The sequence below is a fragment of the Branchiostoma floridae genome, chromosome 9 (genome assembly GCF_000003815.2).
Source record: "Branchiostoma floridae strain S238N-H82 chromosome 9, Bfl_VNyyK, whole genome shotgun sequence".
In the NCBI taxonomy this organism is placed as follows: Eukaryota; Metazoa; Chordata; class Leptocardii; order Amphioxiformes; family Branchiostomatidae; genus Branchiostoma; species Branchiostoma floridae.
In genome coordinates, this window is record NC_049987.1 from 3,288,189 (window position 1) to 3,310,052 (window position 21,864).

Sequence of the window (21,864 nt, forward strand, 5' to 3'; positions counted from 1 at the left end):
TGCAGTGTGACTTGCCATGCTATTTGTGAATCTGAAAAAAAAGACCTTATACTTTTTTAATCCAAACGTATACAGGGCAATTATGGTATATTACAGAATTTGTTTAGTAGTAAATCTTTTTAGTAGTTCTTTGATCATTTAGGTCAATTGATCATCAAATATATCGACTAAACTATATAATATTACAACTGTTACATACCTTGCTATAGTTTAATTCTGAGGTTGTATTGACAAAATAATCTTGCATACAAACAAAATAACACCGACATGTTCCTCGGTTATTTCGTACATTAAATTTATTTTATGTTATACTGAGTATAACAATACTACTGTAAATGCAGAAATGTTTGGGGTGGTTTTATGTTCGCGGTTTTGCGTTGACAATTCAACGCGAACTTAAAACCACTGCAAACATTTTTCCATGGCAGTAAGAGACTACAGTGCATAATGCTATCGCGAACTTAAATCCCCGCGTACTTAAATGTTTTATGTTCACGGTTTTGCATCGCTAATTCACCGCGAACTTAAAACAACCGCGAACATTTTGCCATGCAGTAAGAGACTACAGTGCAAGGTTCTACCGCAAACTTAAATCCCCGCGAACTTACATGCAGTTACAGTATGCCTCTCTGCTTTCTTTTGGCATTGCAAATTTTGTTTTATGCACCAGTTACTGTCTCCCCTGACTGTCTCACGCACCTATATGTTAAACATCAACTTCTCATGTCAGGAAGGGATTGCCAAGTGTTAATTCAAAATGAACTTTTAGTCATGACAGAAGAGTAACGACTTGATGAATGCTGTGACCGCAATTAGCTGTAAGGGAAGGTTGGATCGTGCAATTACTCCTTAGCTTGATCTGTCGAAACAATGAATTATGCACACACGGTATTCTTTTCATGTCAATCGTGACATTAACCTTAAAGAGCAGGCCGTTTTCTATTGAACGCCTCCTCTTTATGCGGCGTTGAACTTCAAAAGGTGTTGCAAAACGTGTGTGGAATGTTGTTGAGACGTTGGGGTAAAGGTACAACCAGTAATTCTGAAACTTTTCTTACTTACTTGGTAAATGTCTCCTCGTAGAAATAAACTATATTTCTCTGTTCTAGGGTTTAACGGCATTTTTCCTGTTGTATCTATCGGCGACAACCCCTCGATATAGCAAGATATATCCATTATCGCTATCAAACCGGATAAAACGCATTAGAATATAGGTATCTTATATCTCTTTCTTTTTTTTACACAAAAATTTTATTTTGTAGAAGATAAATGGGTTTAGCAATGCGTAGCCTGAAGGAGAACGAAAATAGGACTTTGACAAATCGTAATTGCCAGGTTTGAGGTCACGTACAGGAAGCGCAGAAAACATTCCGGAGCGTGAACGACATTAACATTGCACGAGTAGGTCAAGATCTATAAAGATTTATGAATCCAGAAACGTTGGGTGCTTTAGAGGTGGAGAGGGTCACCTTGGCAACATCACTAAGCCGCGTTATGTACCTAATCCGTGCCCTCAGTCACTTTCTTTCACTTCCTGCATGCCGGCACCAGTAATCCTGGTATTATCCTCAATCCATTCTCAGCGCCAACCTTATCCATTTATGCCTATTGGGTATAACTAAGCCACGTTCAATATATAAGCCGATTCTTTTCGACAGTGTTGGGTTATCAAAATGGCAGTCACAGTCAGGGGTACGAGTTTTGTCAGTTAACATATACAGTAAATGTAGAACGTTGCCTGAATTTTAAAGTTGCAACCCGTGTTTCCAATTCTACTGATTAATGGTTTTCCGATAACCACGATACTCCGTGATAACCCTGCTGGAACTGCTTTGGTAATGTTTTATTGCAGCGTCCTTCACTAGATGTTTGAATCACATTACTTTTGGAGCAACATAAATATCATTCTGGCAAGATACGGTATAACAGAGAATTATTTGTACACAGTCTAGTGTCCTCTTTAATGCCTAGGTTGCACATAGCCGAATTTGGCTCCCGACTCTCTCCCGACTATGGTTTAGGAGTGATTCGGGAGCTAGTCGGCTGTAGTCGGCTGGCGTTCGGCTGAGTCGGCTGGCGTTCGGCTGGCGTTCGGCTGAGTCGGCTGGTGTTCGGCTGCTCCATCCGAATGTTTTGAAATGTTCAAAACATTCGGCTCTGAACGGCAACTCTGGAATGGGTCGGTTGGTGGTCGGCTGGTGTTCGGCACGGTCGGCTAGTGTTCGGTTGGTGTTCGGGAGTAAGTCAGCAGTCAAATTAATTCTTAACCACGCCATAAACATTGCTGATTTACTCCCAGCTTGTTTCCAACTTACCAATGATTCACCCCAAGACCTTAGACAAATCTCTGCTAACTCATTCCCAAGCAAAAAAGACTATTGCCAGAACGTAGACGAATCACTCCCGAACTTCACACGACCGACATCCAGCCAAAAACAAAAGACCCATAAATGCCGCACTGGAGCTATATGTGATCTGAATTTGATCTCTTGGTGATGTTTACAAATAGAACAAAGGACAATCTTGATTAAAAACGAAAATGAGCACTCTTTTGAAAATCGCTGATTATGTCTATTTCAAGTCGAAAAAGGGTCGGCAATCGGTTGGGGATCAGTCAGGAGTGATTCGGCAGTCTGCGGCTAGAGGTCGGGATGGTTGGTGATAGGTTAGTTAGCATTTGGGACACAGTCGGGAGTAAGTCATTTACTGGTCGGGAGGTGTTCGGGACATGTTCGGCGCTAAAAAATAGGCGTGGCCTAAACTGGTCAGACTACTCCAGAACTACTGCCGACTTGGGTCGGCTAAGAGTCGGCTAGTGTTCGGGAGCCAAAGTCGGCTATGTGTAACCTAGGCATTACTGTCGCTTTGGTGACCGTCTGTCACCTTCCTCACGGCAATTCTTACTGTTACATCTCGCACTGTAAATACTTTGCGCTTGGGACCGCATCTGTTAGCAGCGACACCTACACTGCAGTACATTGTGAACCAATCTGAATTGGAAGGAAGGTGACAGTATCTGAAACGTCAGTTTGATAAAAAAACTAGGTTACGCAAAAATATATATTTTTTTTTAATTCTGCAAAACATGTTCATTTGCAAAACATCATGCTGTTTCTTAATTCTTTTCCCAGTCTTACATGTTATTACGCCCACGTTCTTTCTGCATAAGGTTTGGTACAGTCAAACGGTCTAAAGCACGCCCTGACCCGCAATCAACCTCAACATTTGAAGGATGAAAAGGCCTTGGCTGCTGCATACATATTTTCCACGTTTGCTCCTTCACGCTTTGAAAATTAGATTAAGGAGGAATAATACATTTCCAATTCTGTAAAGCATATTACCTTCCTCGTGTAACAGTCACCTTGTTTGCCATTAGTGGACTACCGGAAGTCACGCAGTGATGATCCGTGACTTTCAGCGATCAAGGTCTGCCACCTCTGTTGCAATCTGTCCGATTTCATACGCGTTAGAGGCGTGGGAATCGACTCAGCTGCGCAGTAACGTGTGCGCAAGTGCACAGAATGCGAACATTTGGTCTTTAAATTTCACGGCGCTGTCGCAGTGCCGGTAGTTGAAGAAGTCCTTCTCATAGATGGCGGTTTGAAGAGGTAGTTTTACGTACATAGCGAGGACTTCAGAAATGGCTGTGCTTCTGATGTTGCTATTTGTCCAACTAAGGCTGTCAACCCATGACGGTGAGTACCTGTGTACTTTATGCTCAAGGATGTTGAGGTTGAATATGTCATGTTTTTGTAACAGTTGCGCTATATTTTCTACCCCGGTTTATCATTCTCATAAACAGTTTTCGAAAAGATTGGACCAAGGCTCTTTAGACGGTTTAGAATTTGACGAATTCGCATTCTGAGGTTCTTATGGTGCGCTTATTTCTCTGTGGCAATCGTTATTTTGTTCACATGGTGTAATGTGGCAAACTGCAAGCTATAGCTGCTTGGAGAGTTTCTGTGTGCCCTTGGCCTTTATATTTTGGAATTCCCTGACAAACTAAAGAATTTCAACCATAGAGCATCTTCAAATGTGGAGACGTAGCGTAACATGTAAAGACTTGTCTTTGTAACCATTGCATATTGACAGCCATCCTTTTTACCGTAACGGACTGATACTGCTGATGGATGAAGTACGTGCTAGCTGCATTTTAGTCTCGGGTATTACCAGACAACCCCACCTGTCCTTTTATTACTTCCATCCTTGATACCGACGGATAAATTGTACACGTTCCGCTTAGTTCCAGAGGCTTACCCGTACAGCCTGTCCGCTCGTGAACACCACGTTACCGATGTATCAGGCCGGCGCCTGACTCCCTCTGATATTTCATCACCATTTGGATCGGAAAATTATTGCTTGATTTCCCTTACGGACAATTTGTCGGTCTCGCAGACGTCTGATGAGGTGATAACATTTGGTAACTCGCTGATGCTTTTGATGGATACATTCCTCCGGCGTTGTAGATTGCAAGTTTGCCGGCATCTAGGTCTATTTATGACCCTTGAAAGGTCGGATTGCCGGCTAAATCAATTAATGACACATCTTCCCATATAACAAAACCGCATGGGTTCATATATTCTTTACACGTGTCTCTAAGGAAATGGGGGAGTTCATTATCCCCTGCCGGGCGATGTATTCTCTTGGACGTGACCTTATTCATGCATTCAGAGAAAACCAAGGGTAGGGTATTTCGTGGAATCACTGTGTTTTAAACCCAATGGTAATTGTAGCTTGTGCGTGGGCTTGGTCGGCATGTTTATATTCCTCCACCTCTGATGTTCGCACGGAAAGCTAAAAGATTATAGGCTTCTGCATTGTAATTTTCTTTTGTAAAGTCGGGTAACGATAACTTACAGTTTTGTTGAAAGCTAAAATATTTAAGCGCACTTTCTGTTGAAATAGTTTTGAATAATTTTTTTTTCGCTATTCCGACCAACGTTCGTATGAAATGACACTACGTTACACATGAATATGTCGTAGGATGTATGCAGTATTTTACATAGAAAATTACAACATAGCCAAATCAAAACTGATCGGTGCAAAGCGGCATATGTGCTAGCATATGCGTGTTATGTTATCTTGCAACACATGGCTAGCCATTGGCTTGAGTACTTTTTATTAGCATATTATCTATTTTACTTATTCATTTTATTTCTGTCATAGCTACAAGTGAGACACTTTCAGCATAGATTCTTTAAAACTCATTTTATGAGAGTTCTTGTAGTTTACAAATATGGCCTCAGCTTGCTGACACTACTGTATTCTATCCATATTTATAATATATGACTGTTTCCAAAAAAGAAGATTTGTTTGTGCTCCTATCCACCCAGCCTTACGTGTGCGTTACGGATGACCCCACTATAGGGGACCAACCTATGGCCAGTATGTTGTTGTTAACAAACATGGGGCTAGTGTGATATGTTTTTTTCTTATTCAGAGCTCCTTTGTGATTGTTTTAGCATAGTTCAGAACACTTGGAATACGACATAACTATGCAAATATGTTTAAGCTTTGCTGTATAGGCAATTCGTTTCGTTATCGACACCATATTTGATTAGGATCTCAAATGTCACATAGAGCGCCTTTGTTAGATTTTTCATCAACGTGTAGCTATTAGATAATAGTTTTGTTCAATTTATGAGACGCGGTTTAACAGTTAAAGACAGTATTTGACAGTCGGATAATTGCTAGTTGTAGCTATGCAGCTGGCACGAACCCATAATCATCTCCACTGCGTCTGTTATTAGACCAGGCCTGCACAATTATTGTCTGTCTGTGCAGCAATATCTGAAGACAATGAAGTTTTTTTCACTTTCTTTTCTAAATGGTCCTTCGCTCGCAAGCAACAAAACGTGGTAAGTGGGATTTTATTTCAATGTCAGTTACCAAAGGTAACAAAATTATTGTTTACAATATTCTATATCAGCCTCTCTAGACAGATAGGAAGAAAGCAACAACTCCATATGACGTCGGGTTAGCGTAACGGTTAGGTTGAACGCAGAACGCAGAGATGCCGGGTTCGAATCCACTCACATACCATCGGTGGTGGTCTCTTTGGAAAGGTCGTTGGTTGACTTATCTCACCCCACTAGGACGTATAAATACCAATACTAATAGTAGGCTTTGGACTGAGAAGGAAACCCTAGACACAGTAAATAGCGTCCAACTGCTCCTACTGCTTCAAAATGCGGACTACCTTCTCTTGCACCGAAAACAATACTATATCGTATTTTTCAAGTCTAAAGCCTACTTGTAAAGGACAACGAAATTAGAGCTGGTGAAAAACCTGAAAATTTCATCTTATATGCTGACTAGTATGTACCAAAGAATTCTGTTACTATGACGTAACGCCACTTCACCATTATTCGCGCGTTAACCTGTATTTATCGTTTTTGAAAACATATTATTTAAGGATATCAAGTCGATAGACTATGGCAACAAATTGCATTACACAATTTGTATCATTAAAATTTTGCAGTTTGAAACCACCGTCGTTGACTCGATATCCCCAAATACACTGTGTTAAAAAACAAAGTATATGGGTTACCATGCGGATAAAGGTGATCGAGCGTTATATGTTATACATTGTTTTGTTTTAATCGATGAAGCTGCATGCATGACACGTGGACGGGATGTCCTATCAGTCAAAATTGGATGGTAGTGTTCTCAATGTTACTGAAATTACAATCCCAGCAACAGTCGTGTTCTACAATCTCAGCAACAGTCGTGTTCTACTACCCCAGCAACAGTCGTGTTCCACAATCCCAGTAACAGTCGTGTTCAAAAATCCCAGCAACAGTCGTGTTCTACAATCCCAGCAACAGTCGTGTTCTACAATCGATCCCAGCAACAGTCGTGTTCTACTACCCCAGCAACAGTCGTGTTCTACAGTCCCAGCAACAGTCGTGTTCAACAAACCCAGCAACAGTCGTGTTCAAAAACTCCAGCAACAGAATTCTATTTCCGCCAACGAAGCATGTATAATCCTTTGAGCGTTATTGGAGAGCAGTATGACGTATTAGTTGACGTACGGACTTCTATGATTCAAAGAAACCAGAAACAGTCATGACAACGCCTTTGAGTACCAACCTTTGAGTTATCAACCCAGAATTGAGATTGGTTTCACCAGAACTATCGTGCGGTGGACCTCGTTGCTATCAAGTATATTGTGAGGGTATCCTCAAAAGAATGCTTATTGCTAGATGTACAGAGGCTAGCTATATATGACAGGTCGTTTGGTGTAATATACCAGCTGCTGCCGTCCCGCGTGCATGTAACGGCTGGTGTGTTTGGCTAAATGGTGGTTTTACCGGCTATATATACTCAGATACAGAAGCTTAATATGTAGAATTTTATGTGTTGTTCTAACGGTTGGTAATAGTATTCAGGTACGGAAAGACAAGCTGGTGTGTTACGCTGAAGAGCAGTTACACCGGTTACATAGAGACAGATACCGATACAGTTAAAACATTTTTAATCCGGGATATATCTACTAGATTATTGGCGTTATACATAACATACATATACATTGACAGGGATTGTTGGTACAGCGTAAACTACATGTACAATCTCACATTATAAATGTGTGAACAAAATTCTGCGTGCATCTTTTTAAACAGGCATCCACTTGCCCGATTTAAGGTCACTTTGACTAATCATTAGGGCATGTGACCCCGTAAATACATTATGGTTTTGAAAATTTTGAGACCTCCATATCAATACATTCTGGTGCTTTCAGACAATTTTGATGCTTTCAGGCAAATTAAAAAAAAAAAAAAACATTTCAGCTATTACACTGGACTTGTAAGAAAGTATGCATGTATGCATGTCTGTAGTATGGGTAACGTGAGGCTTAGGGAAAATGTTGTGTTAACGATTACGGGCCTGAAAAATTTGGGGTCGGTAGGAATTCTCTTTTCCTGAATGTTAGATATCGGCTGAGGTGATCAAAGGAATGTATACTGTTTAATAACTTATGAATGCAATGCACCAGGACATTGACATCTTGTACATATTATTCTAATCATACAGATGTATAGTTTCATGCGCATAATCTTGTATTTCAACATGAATAAGGAGAACATTCAGTAAACGTTTCTGTAAAATCACCTCGATCAGAAAATAAAAATTTTGTCTCCGTTGCCAGTGCTAGCGTTCGACCAAAATAGCTAGGGTTGGAATGTCTTGCTAGGGTCGACCAGTTAACCCAAAGCATAAGATGTTTCATCTACCTGATGGTAAAACGTTTCGCTTTACTGCTCTCAAATTTCGCTCACAAGTCACGTAGCGCAGTTCTTCAAAGCGATCGCCATCCATTTGAAGAATGATGGAGGAGAGAGATAGCTCAATTCGGATCTTGTTAGTACCGAGTCTTGGGGGGTTCTTCCTAAGCAGCCAGTGGCCTTGATTTACGATTAGGGAAAAAGGCTGCGTGCAACAGATTCCAAATACATTAGGAATATGGACTAAAGTAACAGTCGTACATAATAAACTGTTGTCTACGATCCAGCCTTATCGAGATCTTTCAAAAGATATTTCAAGTGGAAAAAAAATATCTGCGACATCACATCAGCTTCGGCCGCGAACTGAAAATATTTTCATGAGGGTATTTTTAGCCAATCCTTGCATCCGTTACATAATGGCTATTGGCCCTTACTAGGGCCTCAATTTAACAGCTTGCCTAGTTGGAACTGCAAGTAGACCATTCGTGCCTATTTACCATTCGTTCCATAACTTTAACGCTCCAAAATAAACTATTTGCTTCATTGAAATTAGTAACACATCCTTCTGACCCTGGTGTATATAGCGTCATATGTAGGCCTTAACGGGTGTAGTTTGTTAGCAGAAAAAAAACCCTTTCATCAGAATTACTTACAATTGCATTGTCCGATCGACCAACTGTAGTTTGAATAAAATGTTCATTAAAGCCTACGTTTTTGAAACATGACAAAGTGTATACACATCTTCATACTAACATCTACAAATAGCGTTTGTACTGTTTTATATAAAGACTAGAGCAAAATGTACTAGCTTTGAAAGCGCAAATTATGCGATGTTGTTTTGTTATCATATTTTTTGTAAAATAATTTTTTTGTATGAACATAGCTTTTTTACCATTGCCATTGTCATTTAAAGTGGATTCTTGCACACAACTGTGGTAAGGTTTTTACATTTTACAATAACGACCATCGCAACTGCATTACTAGCTCTTTGGAAAATATGACAGATTTGCTGTCAACATCACAAACAGTGTGGTGAAAATTAACGTGCTGTGATTTATCCACATGAAGGAATACCTTAATGCAAAAGGGCTCACTAGTCAATAATGATGAGGTACATAGGAATAACGCATCATACTAACGATTTTTGTTGGTGACCTTGATTCCCGGAGCTATCCATTTATCGCATGGTACTCCAGGTCATGGTATTATGAAGTAGTGCGAGTTATTGACCACAAAGGCCTTTAGGGACGCTGAACAATGTCACAGTTGGGGGTTTGGCGCCAGTAGGGTACAATTCCACTTCTTAGGCAAGGAATGAAACTCAATAACAGTAAATATCTTCAAAACATAATGTGTGGAGTAAAGGTGACCAGCATAGAAATGGGCTATTTACAAAAGAAGATTTGGCAATTGTTGATGCATAGTCTAGTAACGCATTTTTAATGAAATTCCATTTCGCTTAATCAATATAGATTGACTAAGGAAGACCTAGTGAAATTAGATTTTTAAATCATAATTTACTTTCAAATCAGACTCACGCTTAACGATTGTGAAACTGGTATTAATTCAATGACTGGCAATATATGTGCAAGGCTATCTGGCCACTGTGTGTAGTAATGTTAGGGACGGTAAAATACAGTTTCTAAAGTCTCTTTTCGAGCAAGGAACCTCCATTTAATCCTAGTGATCTCCTCACCCGAAGTAATCATTTGAAGTGAAGTGCGAAAATTCATATCCATTATCTTTCTCGAGAAAGCCACGTCTTAGCGGCTTGTGAGGAGATTCAAACCACTGACCTTTGCATTTTCGGCCATGCATCCTACCATTCCCCACCGAAACGACTTAGCTCGATCTTCGATAATGGAAAGTCACTGTACAAGGCCAGCGGCAAACATTATCAGTTTAATTGGAGTTCGTTTCCTTTACACTTTAGACATAGATTGTAAATGATAGCCTTAACCTTAACTGACAAATGAGCAGAGACGTCCGTATCTACATGATCTGACTGCTTAATGAGAAAACCGCCTATCACACAATAGTCTTTTCTTACCCGCTGATGCCCTTAACGATCGGCCTTTAAAATATGCAGCTGTTCTAACGTGAAAAGTCACCCATTTACAACTCCCTGTACTTGGACGTATAGAAAATAAGACTAGAGATTGTTGATTTTTGTAAATTGATGCTTTTAGATATCAAAACTCTTGCTCATGACAACATTGTCCGAAATATTGGGTTCTACAAGTGGTCTGTATGCATATGTAGTGAGGCCCACTGTTCTAGACAGCGATCATGAAACTTATGTTTTCATAATAAGAATGCTACGAAAAGCGAAAATATCTAAAAGACGATAAAGCACAAAATGCCGAAAAAGATTCGTTGTTATCTATGAAATCCACTCTGTTGGGTCGTCGCAGCTTGTTCGCCATTCTCTTTGTAGAGCGGGCTTAAACCTCTGCCCATATGAACGAGACTTAGAGATTCTATCTTTCTTTTTTTTTTATCTCAGACGCAGAAACCTTTAACCATCAAATACCCTAGCTCATAATCGTTTCTGTCAGTCAGTCAGTACCCTAACTCATAAATTACATAATGCAATCATCATAAGTCTTTATTTCACCAAAGTCATCTGTATGAACCTGTAGTAACCGGTTAAATTTGGCTGGTAACTTTTGAGGCGGTTTTATATCATTTAACTAAGCCTGTATAGAACTAACGACCTGGATAATCCTAATGTATCACCTGACTTTGTTGTTATTGAGGAGATGCGATCAAGTGATTGAGCTTGGCAGATCTTAATCAGAGATGAAATCGACCACTTTATCCTCACCCCTGGGGTAGGAAGGAAAACTCCGATAAACCCTTCTGTTATTGACTCCAATAAAGGCCTTTGTCCCCAGACGTACCATTGTGCGGCTGAAAAGGGTGCTAACGTGATTTTATTATATTGTTGGGGGAAGAAAAATCAATAATAGAGACTGCATATGGTAGGCGATGATCTGTTAAGCTGTTGTAGACATGGTGCCTTACGGATAAGGGGTTATCAATTTTGACGCCATGTCCATTTGTCTGGTTGTATCACACTGCTTTCATTTATCAGAATATAACCATAAATCCAGATTCTAACCATAAATCCAGATTTTAATTAGTCAACTCAAGTCTTTTTAAGGACTAAGTTATCCACTACTTTTGTGATGTCATATTGTGCAAGTCTTGACTTAGTGAGCGGTGGATCGTAAGTTTAAGAAAGCCTATGGTAGCCCCCGTCTTATATTGTTATCGTACTTTTGTGATTTTCGAAAATGTTGGAGTTGTTAATAGTGAGCATTATTCTAGATATTAAGTTTGTAATAACTACACTTAGTCGGATAGCGTTCTGGACAAAATCAAGATATGCAGACTTATTAAACAATATTCCAGTCACAGGTTTAAGAAATCACCCGGTCAGACATGCCAACCACTCTCGATACAGCCTTCAAAAGCGCGTCTGTGAAGCACAATGGGGTCTCCTTATCTCCACTCACCACACTGCCCTTCGTTTGAAATTCCTACAGTTGATGCGGCCATCTATAGAACGAGACCTCAACCCACGGCAGCGCTGCTTGGGCAGACTGTCACGCTGAGATGCTCCTTTTACAACCTGAGAACGGACGACGTGGTCAATTGGTTCGGACCTCCGGAGTTCCAGCATATATCTGCGGCTAGAAACGTACACTCACGATACACAAGGTAATCGTATAAACATCTTAAAAGATATATTAAAACCTACATGATACGACCGAAGTTGCCACATAAATGTATATTGTAACCATGAAAATAATTCTTAATGGCTGCATTGTTTCTTATAGTACAAATCTTCATTGTGTATTTTTATATTAAAAAGAAAATTGTAGATTAGTATGAAATATTCATTTTAAAGGCTACAGTTCCTAATCATCTTATGCATCACTTATAAGTAGATTATCACAAGTTCAAAATCAATTTGGTGCATTACCATCATCAATTATCGTCTATTAAAATTATCACTTAGGGTAATCTATTTTGCCCTACAAGTCATAACATGTTTTCATGTATCAATCTATTTTCTTTCCAGTGGTCGGTTAGGTATGAACGAACGATGCTTTACAAATTTATTTTATGAATAAAGAATTGACGAATATGATTTTGTATGAAGGTTGACCTTGACCCTAGGTGATATTGTAATGACCTTACCGTTATTTTCAGGCATGAATATTGCACTCACAAACAAGCTTTCGACCACCCATGCCCTTTTCATGTTGGTTTATCCAAATAGTCCCATCATTGAGCACTCGACAATACCATTTTTTAGTTAAAATTTGTAGCATGTTTATTCGTTGAATAAAAACGCTAGCCGTCTTGACATAACTATAAGCATGTGAGAAATACGTAATTTAAAGGATAGCGCGTCAATACAAGTAAACTTTGAGCAAAGGACAAAAATATAATGTGCGCCACCCCCGTTATAAGTGGAATCGTCCCCATTGTTCAAACATTGGGAACGAGAGCTACGCTCAGTCATTTATTCGAAGGTTATAGAAATCAGCCACGAATCATGGCACTGCATACAGGGCGGGTCATTAACCATACATTGCATATTGCTCTTCTTAGGAAATAATCCTGTGTCCAGGATTCCTGGTTCTGGCTCACCAAGAAAATACATTGATTTATATATGCATCAACATTTGATAACTTTTACATATTTCATTACATTCACAGATATGCCGTTGTGGATTCCAACGCTGACGCTGGTGAATTTAACCTTGAGATCCGGAATGTGCAACAGGAGGATGATGGGATATATCGATGCAGCACGTTTTATGCCGAGAATGCTGCAGACGCAAGGCTCACGGTCGTCGGTAAATAATAATATTCCATACACGTAAAGCTTTCGTTAATGTTCCCACGTAAATGTAGATGTTCCCATTGCTTGAAAAGTAGAATCCTATCGGTTCAACCCGTACGCGTGATTCTTGTTAGCTGGTAAGTGGGAGACCCTGTTTAACATTACATACACATGTGAACATTATGCTAGAGACCTTAGGCTGACTCGCTGAAGGAGCAGAGTTCAACAGAAAAGTCTTGACACTTTCGAACGTAAAATGCTCACCAAACAACCAAAAGCTCTGCACGCCAATATCACATTCCAGTCTGAGATTCACAACTACCGAACACGCTCAATGAACACGATCAGACTACAGAAACCAAAATCAAACTCTCAGAAAAGGCACTTTCTGTACAAGATATCACAGTTGTGGAACAGCACAAGCATTAGCAAAGTATTGGACTGTAATTCTTGACTATAAGGAATTATGTTACTTCTGCTATTTCCTGTCGCTTTGTATGTCTCTGTATGTTTTTAACTGTGGTGTGTAAATATGAATGTGCAGACCACAGGAAGAATAGCTTCTTATGAGGCTCATTGTGGATCTAAATAAACTTAAACTCAAACATCGGGAAAAAGTACCTATCCTGGGGATGAACCGTTATTTTGAAGGAACACAGAATTGGAACGATGTGTTCGATGAGGTGCTTCCTCCAAAAACATTAAACGGAAGGGCTGTCAAACCCCTTCTGTCCAAAATATCCTGACATTAAAACAGGTGAAAAATTTGTGCCACTACGCATTATAAGGTGAACTACAACAACATGACACATTTGTAAAGCATACCTCTCTGCATAGTTGTGAGAAAATGCCTTTAAAATTGAACATTGTGCATTGAGTACATCAATGACAAATATGCCAAGATGATTATCGAGTTAACATGTACGATAATAGAAGACCCCATGAGAGCTAGATCATATCAGCTGTAATCAACTTTCGCGGATAATAGTAAGTTTTATTGATGGCTATAAGCAAGGTTAATGTGGTACATGAAGAATGAACCCTTCATATTAACAGCAAACATTTCAATGAGATGATAATCTCCTCAGATTTCATGGTAGGGGTTTAATCCAACATCTTTATTTACTTCTCACTCACAAACATTTTACTCTTAGGTTATTTGCATCCTAGATAAGTTTATATGGTATTTTGTCATAACACATCAGTTGAGCAAAAGATACAAGCAACATAAAAACAATGATATTTCTTGCAAACAATAACTAAATATTCTGATATTGTCTTTCATTGTATCATATCAGGTGGCATATAGCTAACGATTGAGATGTTATTTTTCGTTGGATTATCTCTAGAAAGAATAGCTGAATAATTCCAATATTTTTTCATTATTTTTTCTAATAATTCTAATATTTTTCATCATTACTAATTAGCGTAAGATTTTTTAAAAAATTCTGTTTCATTATTTTCAGTACCCCCAGTCAAGCGACCAGAGATGATCATAAAAAGTGACCCACCAACAGTAGGCCAAGCACTCCGGGTCATCTGCCGCTCCAGTGGCGGACGGCCTGCCCCCAAACTTACCTGGTACAACGGGACTCACCTTGTCCGACAACCCGTACACGGATGGAACCATGGGAGAAAAACCTTAGACGGACAGAGTGTTTTGATGCTCCCGGTTCTGACTAAGTGGGACAACGGGATGAATCTTACCTGCAAGGCCGACCAAGGTTATCCGGAATTAGTGGAGCCGGGAATTGCATCCACCGTGCTAAATGTCCAATGTAAGCTATTTCAACAATTCTGCATTCGATGTTGCTCCTAAGTCCCCTTCCCACTAGACGGCGATGGCGCTGTGCTCTTCCTGCGACCTAAATATGATATGTGTAACCTTCGCTTTCACACTGGGTATATATTATACAAACGTTATAAGTGTGACTGAGAAGACAACAAAACACACAAAGTGTAAAAAGATTCGTTTCTTTTCTATAGAATTCGTTGAACGTCAAAAACTAGCTATAGGACGCAGACAGAGCGCCCAAGAGCGCCGTCCAAGTGGAAAGGGGTTTAACGACCTAACTCACAAATATGATGTATGCATTGGTAAACGTTTCTTGGCATTTTACGACTTACTTTGCTATGTCTGATTACAAGGCGTCTTTCTCATGTAGACCCACCCATGGTTTCGGCCGTTAAGACCGTGGTGAGAGTGAAGGAGGGGACGTTCACTAATCTGAGCTGTTCTGTAGACAGCAACCCGGAGGCAGCGATGATGTGGAGGAAATTGGACGGACATCTGCCGACAGATGGGGAGGAAAGGTGACGAAATAAATCAAAGTGTTGACGCGTCTATCGTTTTTTGAACATTGTGGAGTGAGAAGATTTGAGGCGGAAATGGTGTTACCGGAAACTGGCAGAATAAGAAGGATGGTATATGTTTCTTTAGCATATTGCTGGTCCAAAGATGATTCCGCAGGTTGGCAGGATGTGCAATTACATATTAATCACCATCATCATTATTTGTCATCCTCCGAGGTGCAGCAAGTGAAGTTTGACTTCAAGAACAGTCTGTTTTTATTACATAACAGTCTAATCAGAACGCGGCAAATTAGGAATTCAAATCATATTGCAGAGGTATGAGATTTACAGAGGTAAATTTTTCATCGATTGCCCTGATTTAAGTTCTCCGCGATCGTTTTTATTTTATTTTATATGTTACCGCAAAACGTTGTTACGGTCAACCACACGTACAGACATGTATTAAAGGTAGTCTATTATTTTATCTGTATTCAATCTGAATCCGCGCCATCGAGACATTAAGTATAAAACTCACATAGACACTTACTCTTTGAATAAAAAAGGTGTACATCACTTTTTAGAAATCAGCGTTTATTATGTGGGAAGCTGACCTATAAATTACTTTTTACTGTTTGTCATTTCAAAACAAACAAGCTGCTAATAAGAATCCCAAATCCAATAATATCAATACCTCATGAAGATCTGCCAACAGACCAAATATCAATACAATCCATCCAGGCCTTCGAAAGTTATACCGTCTATCCAGAAATATCATGCCTTACCTTAAAATGGTGGCAAGAAAAATACATCTTTTGTTTTCTTGCGTGTTTGATAGTGCTTTTCTTTTCAATTCATATTTATTTAGATGAATGGCACTTCCGCCAATCATCCTGAGTTAAGGCTACATTGTGATCTTTATTATTGCATTTAAAGTTGTATCATTTCCTTATTTCCAGACAGCGGTCATTCATCCTGCCTTCACTATCGAGAAAACACGCGGGGAGGTACCAGTGTCGGGCAGACAACGGGATACAGCCAGATGCCTTCGCTACAATATTGCTGGATGTTTTGTGTAAGTATGATACCGAAATGATTCGTAAATCAGAGTAGCTGTCTTATTCCTCACATGCTAGATGTCACTTTTTTCTGTTGCATGATTCTAATGAAAGCTTTTAAGAAATTTCAGAAATTTCTGTATGCAGCATAGGTACAAATATAACATTACTCTTATTTGTGTCTATGAGGCATTGTCAGTTTTTACATACATAAATTTAGAATGAAACACTAAGGCACATTTTCATTAGACGGGTATCATGCTACTCTCTTACTTCGACCTGAAACGTATGTGTATCCTTCGATTTCATACAGGTTCTAACCACAAACTTTAAATTCATACAACAATAAAAAGACAAAAGCTCCTCGCAATTACTCTGTAAAAGTGTGACAGAAAATACTATAAAATTCACTGTGTATTAAAAGATTAGTTATCCTTCATATAGTTTGTTAAGCCCAACTTTAGGTCACGGCGAGAGCTCTGTTCTAATGGAAATAGTTATGATATGATATTTGTTTCAGATCCCCCGACCATACAGACACAGTTTGACAAGGTAGATGTGCTGTTCGGCAACACAGACTACTCACTAGAGTGTAAGGCGGACGGAAATCCAAAACCCAAAATAAGATGGCGACGGACGAACACCAACCTGTACTTTAGCAACCCTTTGAGGTACGAAACCTTACATTTGTCTAAGTATTGCAATAATACATTTATATATCGACTCGAGATGTGTGTGTGTAAGATGTGTGTGCTAGAGTGAGAGAGATTAATCTTTCCCAATGATGTTCATTGTAATAGATACATCTGACCTAATTGTGTTGACCGCAAAACATGTTATGTTAAAATGATGTTTACTACAAAATAACAGTATGAAGATAATTAATTAAGAAATATTCGCGTAAATCATAAATTTTAATGTAATCGACCCTTAAGCTGAGAATGATTTTTGCAATAATAAACTGCCATTTTCAAAAAATATATTCGAAAAGGGAAAGTATATCAATATCAAATCTCGACTATGCCTAGCTACCTTTGTCTACTTGAAGCCATTGATTATCACAGTTTCCAAGTAATTTTTCTAATTTTTCTAAAAGATTTTCCAAGTCGGATTACCAGACGGAAGGGGACTATGAATGCGTGGCAGAGAGCCTGGGGTTTAGGACCGCTAGTAGACAGGCTGTCATCAACGTAATCGGTATGTAGAAATCATCATGGATTTGTTTAATAGAATTGTTATAGTTTATCGTTTGTGTTTAGTTGCGTGTTAATGATAACATATTGGCTAATATTTCTATTATTATTATCTATTGGTTTGGCCGACTACTCTCTCGTCGCAGCCAGGGGCTGAATTGCGAGCCTTACAGTATGCAGCGCTAAATTGCAAGTGTCAAGTGTCAAGGGTCAAGTGTCAGCCTGTATCTGAGACCCTGCCCTCTAATTCCCGCTTGGCAACATTAGCTCCTGTTATAAAAAGGAAAGGAGCTAATTGACCTGTTTCGGCTTTGTCATATCATCCTTAGTTTGTCTTTCTATTGTTGTATGGATTCAAAATTTGTGGTTAGAACCTACTGATCAACAATTCCTAGTGTCGCTGATGGTGCCTGTAAAGTTTTACTGTTTCTAAAATCAACCGAGATGTTCTTGCTCATGAAACATGGCCAAATAGGACTTGTATTTCTGCAATGGTACTGAAACATTTGTATTCCCCTCTTCTTTACACCGTGCACCAAAGGCAGACCAGACATCCGTGGTGAACCGGAGACAATACGAACATCCCAGGGAACCTCGGTAACTCTGCTGTGTGAAGTGAACGCCGATCCACCGATCAGCTCGATCTCCTGGTTCTGGAGGAATGACCGTGGTCGCCAGACTGCCTTGCGTAAGAATCGCGTCAGTGGTGTAAGCATCAGACAACGTGCAACCGCGATGGGCACGGACAGCATACTCGTGATTGACTCCGTGGGCACCGGCAATGCCGGGGAGTACAGCTGCAAGGCCGCTAACATGTTCGGGGAAGATAGCAGAGATTTCACCATTGTAGTAGAAGGTACTCTTCTTTATCTGTCTCTTGTGAAATATGGACGAACCTTTGAAGACTTGAGGCCAACTCGTATTTTAGCCACATGCCTCGTAAACACGTATCTTAATGCCGACATCCGGAGGCTTTGAATTTCCTCCTGGTCGTATTTGAGTGTAAGAATATATATAGTAACTGTTCTTCTTACGAACCAGCAAATATCTAACAGCGTGTAAATTTTGTTGTATGTAATTATGTATACTTGAAGGAAAAACGAAATGACTTATATTTCATTTATGATACAGGCCCCCCTGTATTCATCATCGCTATGGTAACCGGTGTTCTGGTGGTTTCCATTATCCTCACTGTTGTGGCCGGGATCTGTATAGCCAGGACAAGGAACTGTCGATGCTGCAAGACAAACACACGTGAGAACCAGCTTGTATCACATGCATGTCTGTGCTGTAAAATCTAAAATCATTTATAACAAAGATCATATGTCGAGATCGTATGTGAAAAAAAATATTTTATTGGCTTTAAAAGAAGAACTTAATTGATCGAAAATTGTACATGATACAATGTATGCCAACTATTACACAAAGTACAAAATAGAGGTATAGGATAAAGCTTAACAACCTAGTTACATAACAATAGGGGCTAACATTCTTTGGTATAGTATCAGTAGGGGTTCTCTCTCTCTCTCTAAATATATGTTTCTTCGTCTTTTAAACTCATCTTGTCTGTTGATTTTAATTGTGTTGCGTTTACATGTTAATAAAGATGATGTCAACCCCCTGACTAATAACAATATAACATCTTATCATATCTTTTTTTCTCCAAAATATCAGAAGATATGCCGACATCCAACGGCACGAAGCCTCTTCCTCCCCCTCATCCCAAGGAGACATCAATGATGGAGTTGGAGGATTTCGGGGGCACCATGAAACCCCGCCCCCCTCCGAAAGGGGAAAAGGATCTTTATGCCATCGGAGTTAACTACCCTAGTAAGTATTGAATATTTTGCAAGCGTTGATTTGTTTGCTTGTACTGGCTACCCTGAAAACCGCCTCATGGTGTAACACAACAGGTTTGTACTGAACAGTATAAGTTGTATATCAGAGAGATTTATTTGATCGTCTTGCACTTGGATAGAAATCTGCCTGCTCTTTTCCATCAGTGTGGCTGATCTTTTAGCGTGATTAAGGTATGGCACAAACTCGGGCCTCTATTTAACGTCCTATTTGAAGGACGTCCCTAGCTATTTTTCGTTAGAGACGAGTGAGGAAATTCGTATGAAATGTACACAGGGAACAAAACCGGGATGTGATAGGGATTTAACCTTAACACCTTTATCGTTAAAGAGGTTCATCAGTCACGTATGTATCCAGTTACTGTCGATTTTTTTTCCAACAGTGACTGTTTTAAAGGTAGAGTACGTACCTGTCTGACAGCACATCTTGGTCACGGAGAATGGCCTAGTCTCGATCTCGCGAGAGAGCACGAGACTAGGCCAGGTTTGTGTAGATCATCCCCTTTAGCACCTTTAGGACTTGGGTTAACAACCACTGTTTCACAGTGATTGCTTTCTAACTCTCGTAAACGTAAAAGAAGCCAAAATTCAATTTTATTGTCTGCGCGTATGTCCGTGTATATAAACTGCCAGACGCAAGAATCCTTATATGTTAATCATTCCCCCATCCAGACCCGGTTATGCAGACCCCTGCCTATGCCGCAGTGGACAGAAGAAGGTGCCATTGTAAAGACGAGGAGACACATCGCAAACAGATCCATATGGACACTCAAAGAAGACCTAAAATGAAAAGGCCAATCGCAAAACCTGTAAGTTTACATACATCTTTGAAACAAATGTCTGTCAAAGCGGTCTTACATGTACCTAACTCGCGCATCTCTTTTAGTAGTGTCCTTTACATTCTATGACATCAACATGTGCGTAATCTGCATATACTAATGCATTCTCAATGAGCATTGCTTTTTAAAATTCACATTCTCTATAGATATGCCATTGAGTATCTAATAGAATGATAATGTTTTTGTGTACGCAGGACCATGTTCTATCAGTATCACCGTACAATGGAGAGTCCTGGAGAGTTGTATCGACAAAAAGACACTTGCCGGAATACTGTGATACGAAGGATGATTCGTACGCGTATGACGGACCCTACAACAAATGTCAGCACCTCTAAAGATCAGAAACAAGCATGCGACTGTTGTAAAACAATTATCCGCAGGCATACGACCGTGTACAGATTGATTTTTTTACCTCGTGACTCGCCTTCGTCGGTCGGTGTTAGATTTAACTTGCTGCAAGGTAATAGATGTGATTGAAGCGATCCAACAAAATTAAGGGACTTCTGGAACTACGCTTGATATCAACACACATACAAGTAGCATCTTCGATTATTAAAAACGGAGTATATGTTGTAAATATATTAGTCTAAATTATTTCCAAGCTATACTTAGAGAAAAATCAAATTGCTGCACCGGTGCTGGGTGTTTGAGATAAAGAACCTGCTTCATACAGCTTTAGCATTTTATGAATATGGGAATTAAAGGAGTGAATAGTCTAATTGTCTTACTGTTGCTTTTTGCGTCGCATTCCTTATAGCTACTTGCAGTTGGACGTTTGTGAAAATGTTCTCCTACAAGCGACAAGCAGTATGTTAAATGATTACTACGCAACATTTACATTGCGGCTGTGTTGAACATCTTCACTATGTGGAGAATTTTCATATATCAAACTATGTATACTAAGTTGGTGTCACTCTTTGCCATTTTGATTTTTCAGGATAGATGAAATTCATGAATTTAGTTGCAGTTGTTTAGTTGCAGATGCGTACATGTGGACATTGGCACCCATATTCCGTGTGTGTTTGTAGCACATTATTTACGCATTCGCATTAACAGTCTGTTCAGGGGCTTTCTATGCAAGTTTTAACTTAAGGAGAGCTTAAAAACGCATTATCTTGTGCTTTACTAAATGGCCTTCATTTTCGAATGCTGGGCTTAAAGTTAATCATCTTAATACGTTACCATTCTTTCAAGTCCTCGGCAGTAATGTTCTGGGCGGCATATGAGGATAGTAAATTAGAATTTATATATATTTTCAAGCAGCATAGATACAAAGTGGCACTACACTCAAGTTGTGCAATGACTTTAATAACGCCACTTAATATAATACTTGAATAGATAGAAATGCAGTATTTGCATCCAAATTGATATCATGCAAAAGAAGTTAGTGTGCGCGAAAAAAACCTCACCACACATACAAAGTTATCAATTCATTACTGTATGGGATTGGTGAATTCTATATCTTTTTAACAAGAAAATCAACAGGTAAATTTTCCTCTTTACCACTCTGAAAAAAATTATTGTTAAAATGTATAATTAAATT

At 39.4% G+C, this 21,864-nt stretch overlaps 1 protein-coding gene across 1 annotated transcript; it reads left to right on the forward strand.

Moving 5' to 3' along the window:
• Window positions 1-3,524: 3,524 nt before the first annotated feature.
• On the forward strand, window positions 3,525-21,036 carry LOC118423601 (hemicentin-2-like). Its single transcript, XM_035831828.1, has 13 exons — window positions 3,525-3,695; window positions 11,777-11,951; window positions 12,960-13,099; window positions 14,553-14,864; window positions 15,252-15,399; window positions 16,335-16,450; window positions 16,954-17,104; window positions 17,530-17,630; window positions 18,168-18,482; window positions 18,758-18,880; window positions 19,301-19,456; window positions 20,155-20,291; window positions 20,516-21,036. Exons 1-13 carry the CDS (start codon window positions 3,641-3,643, stop codon window positions 20,654-20,656), a joined length of 2,070 nt encoding a protein of 689 aa, XP_035687721.1. The 5' UTR covers window positions 3,525-3,640; the 3' UTR covers window positions 20,657-21,036.
• Window positions 21,037-21,864: the final 828 nt, after the last annotated feature.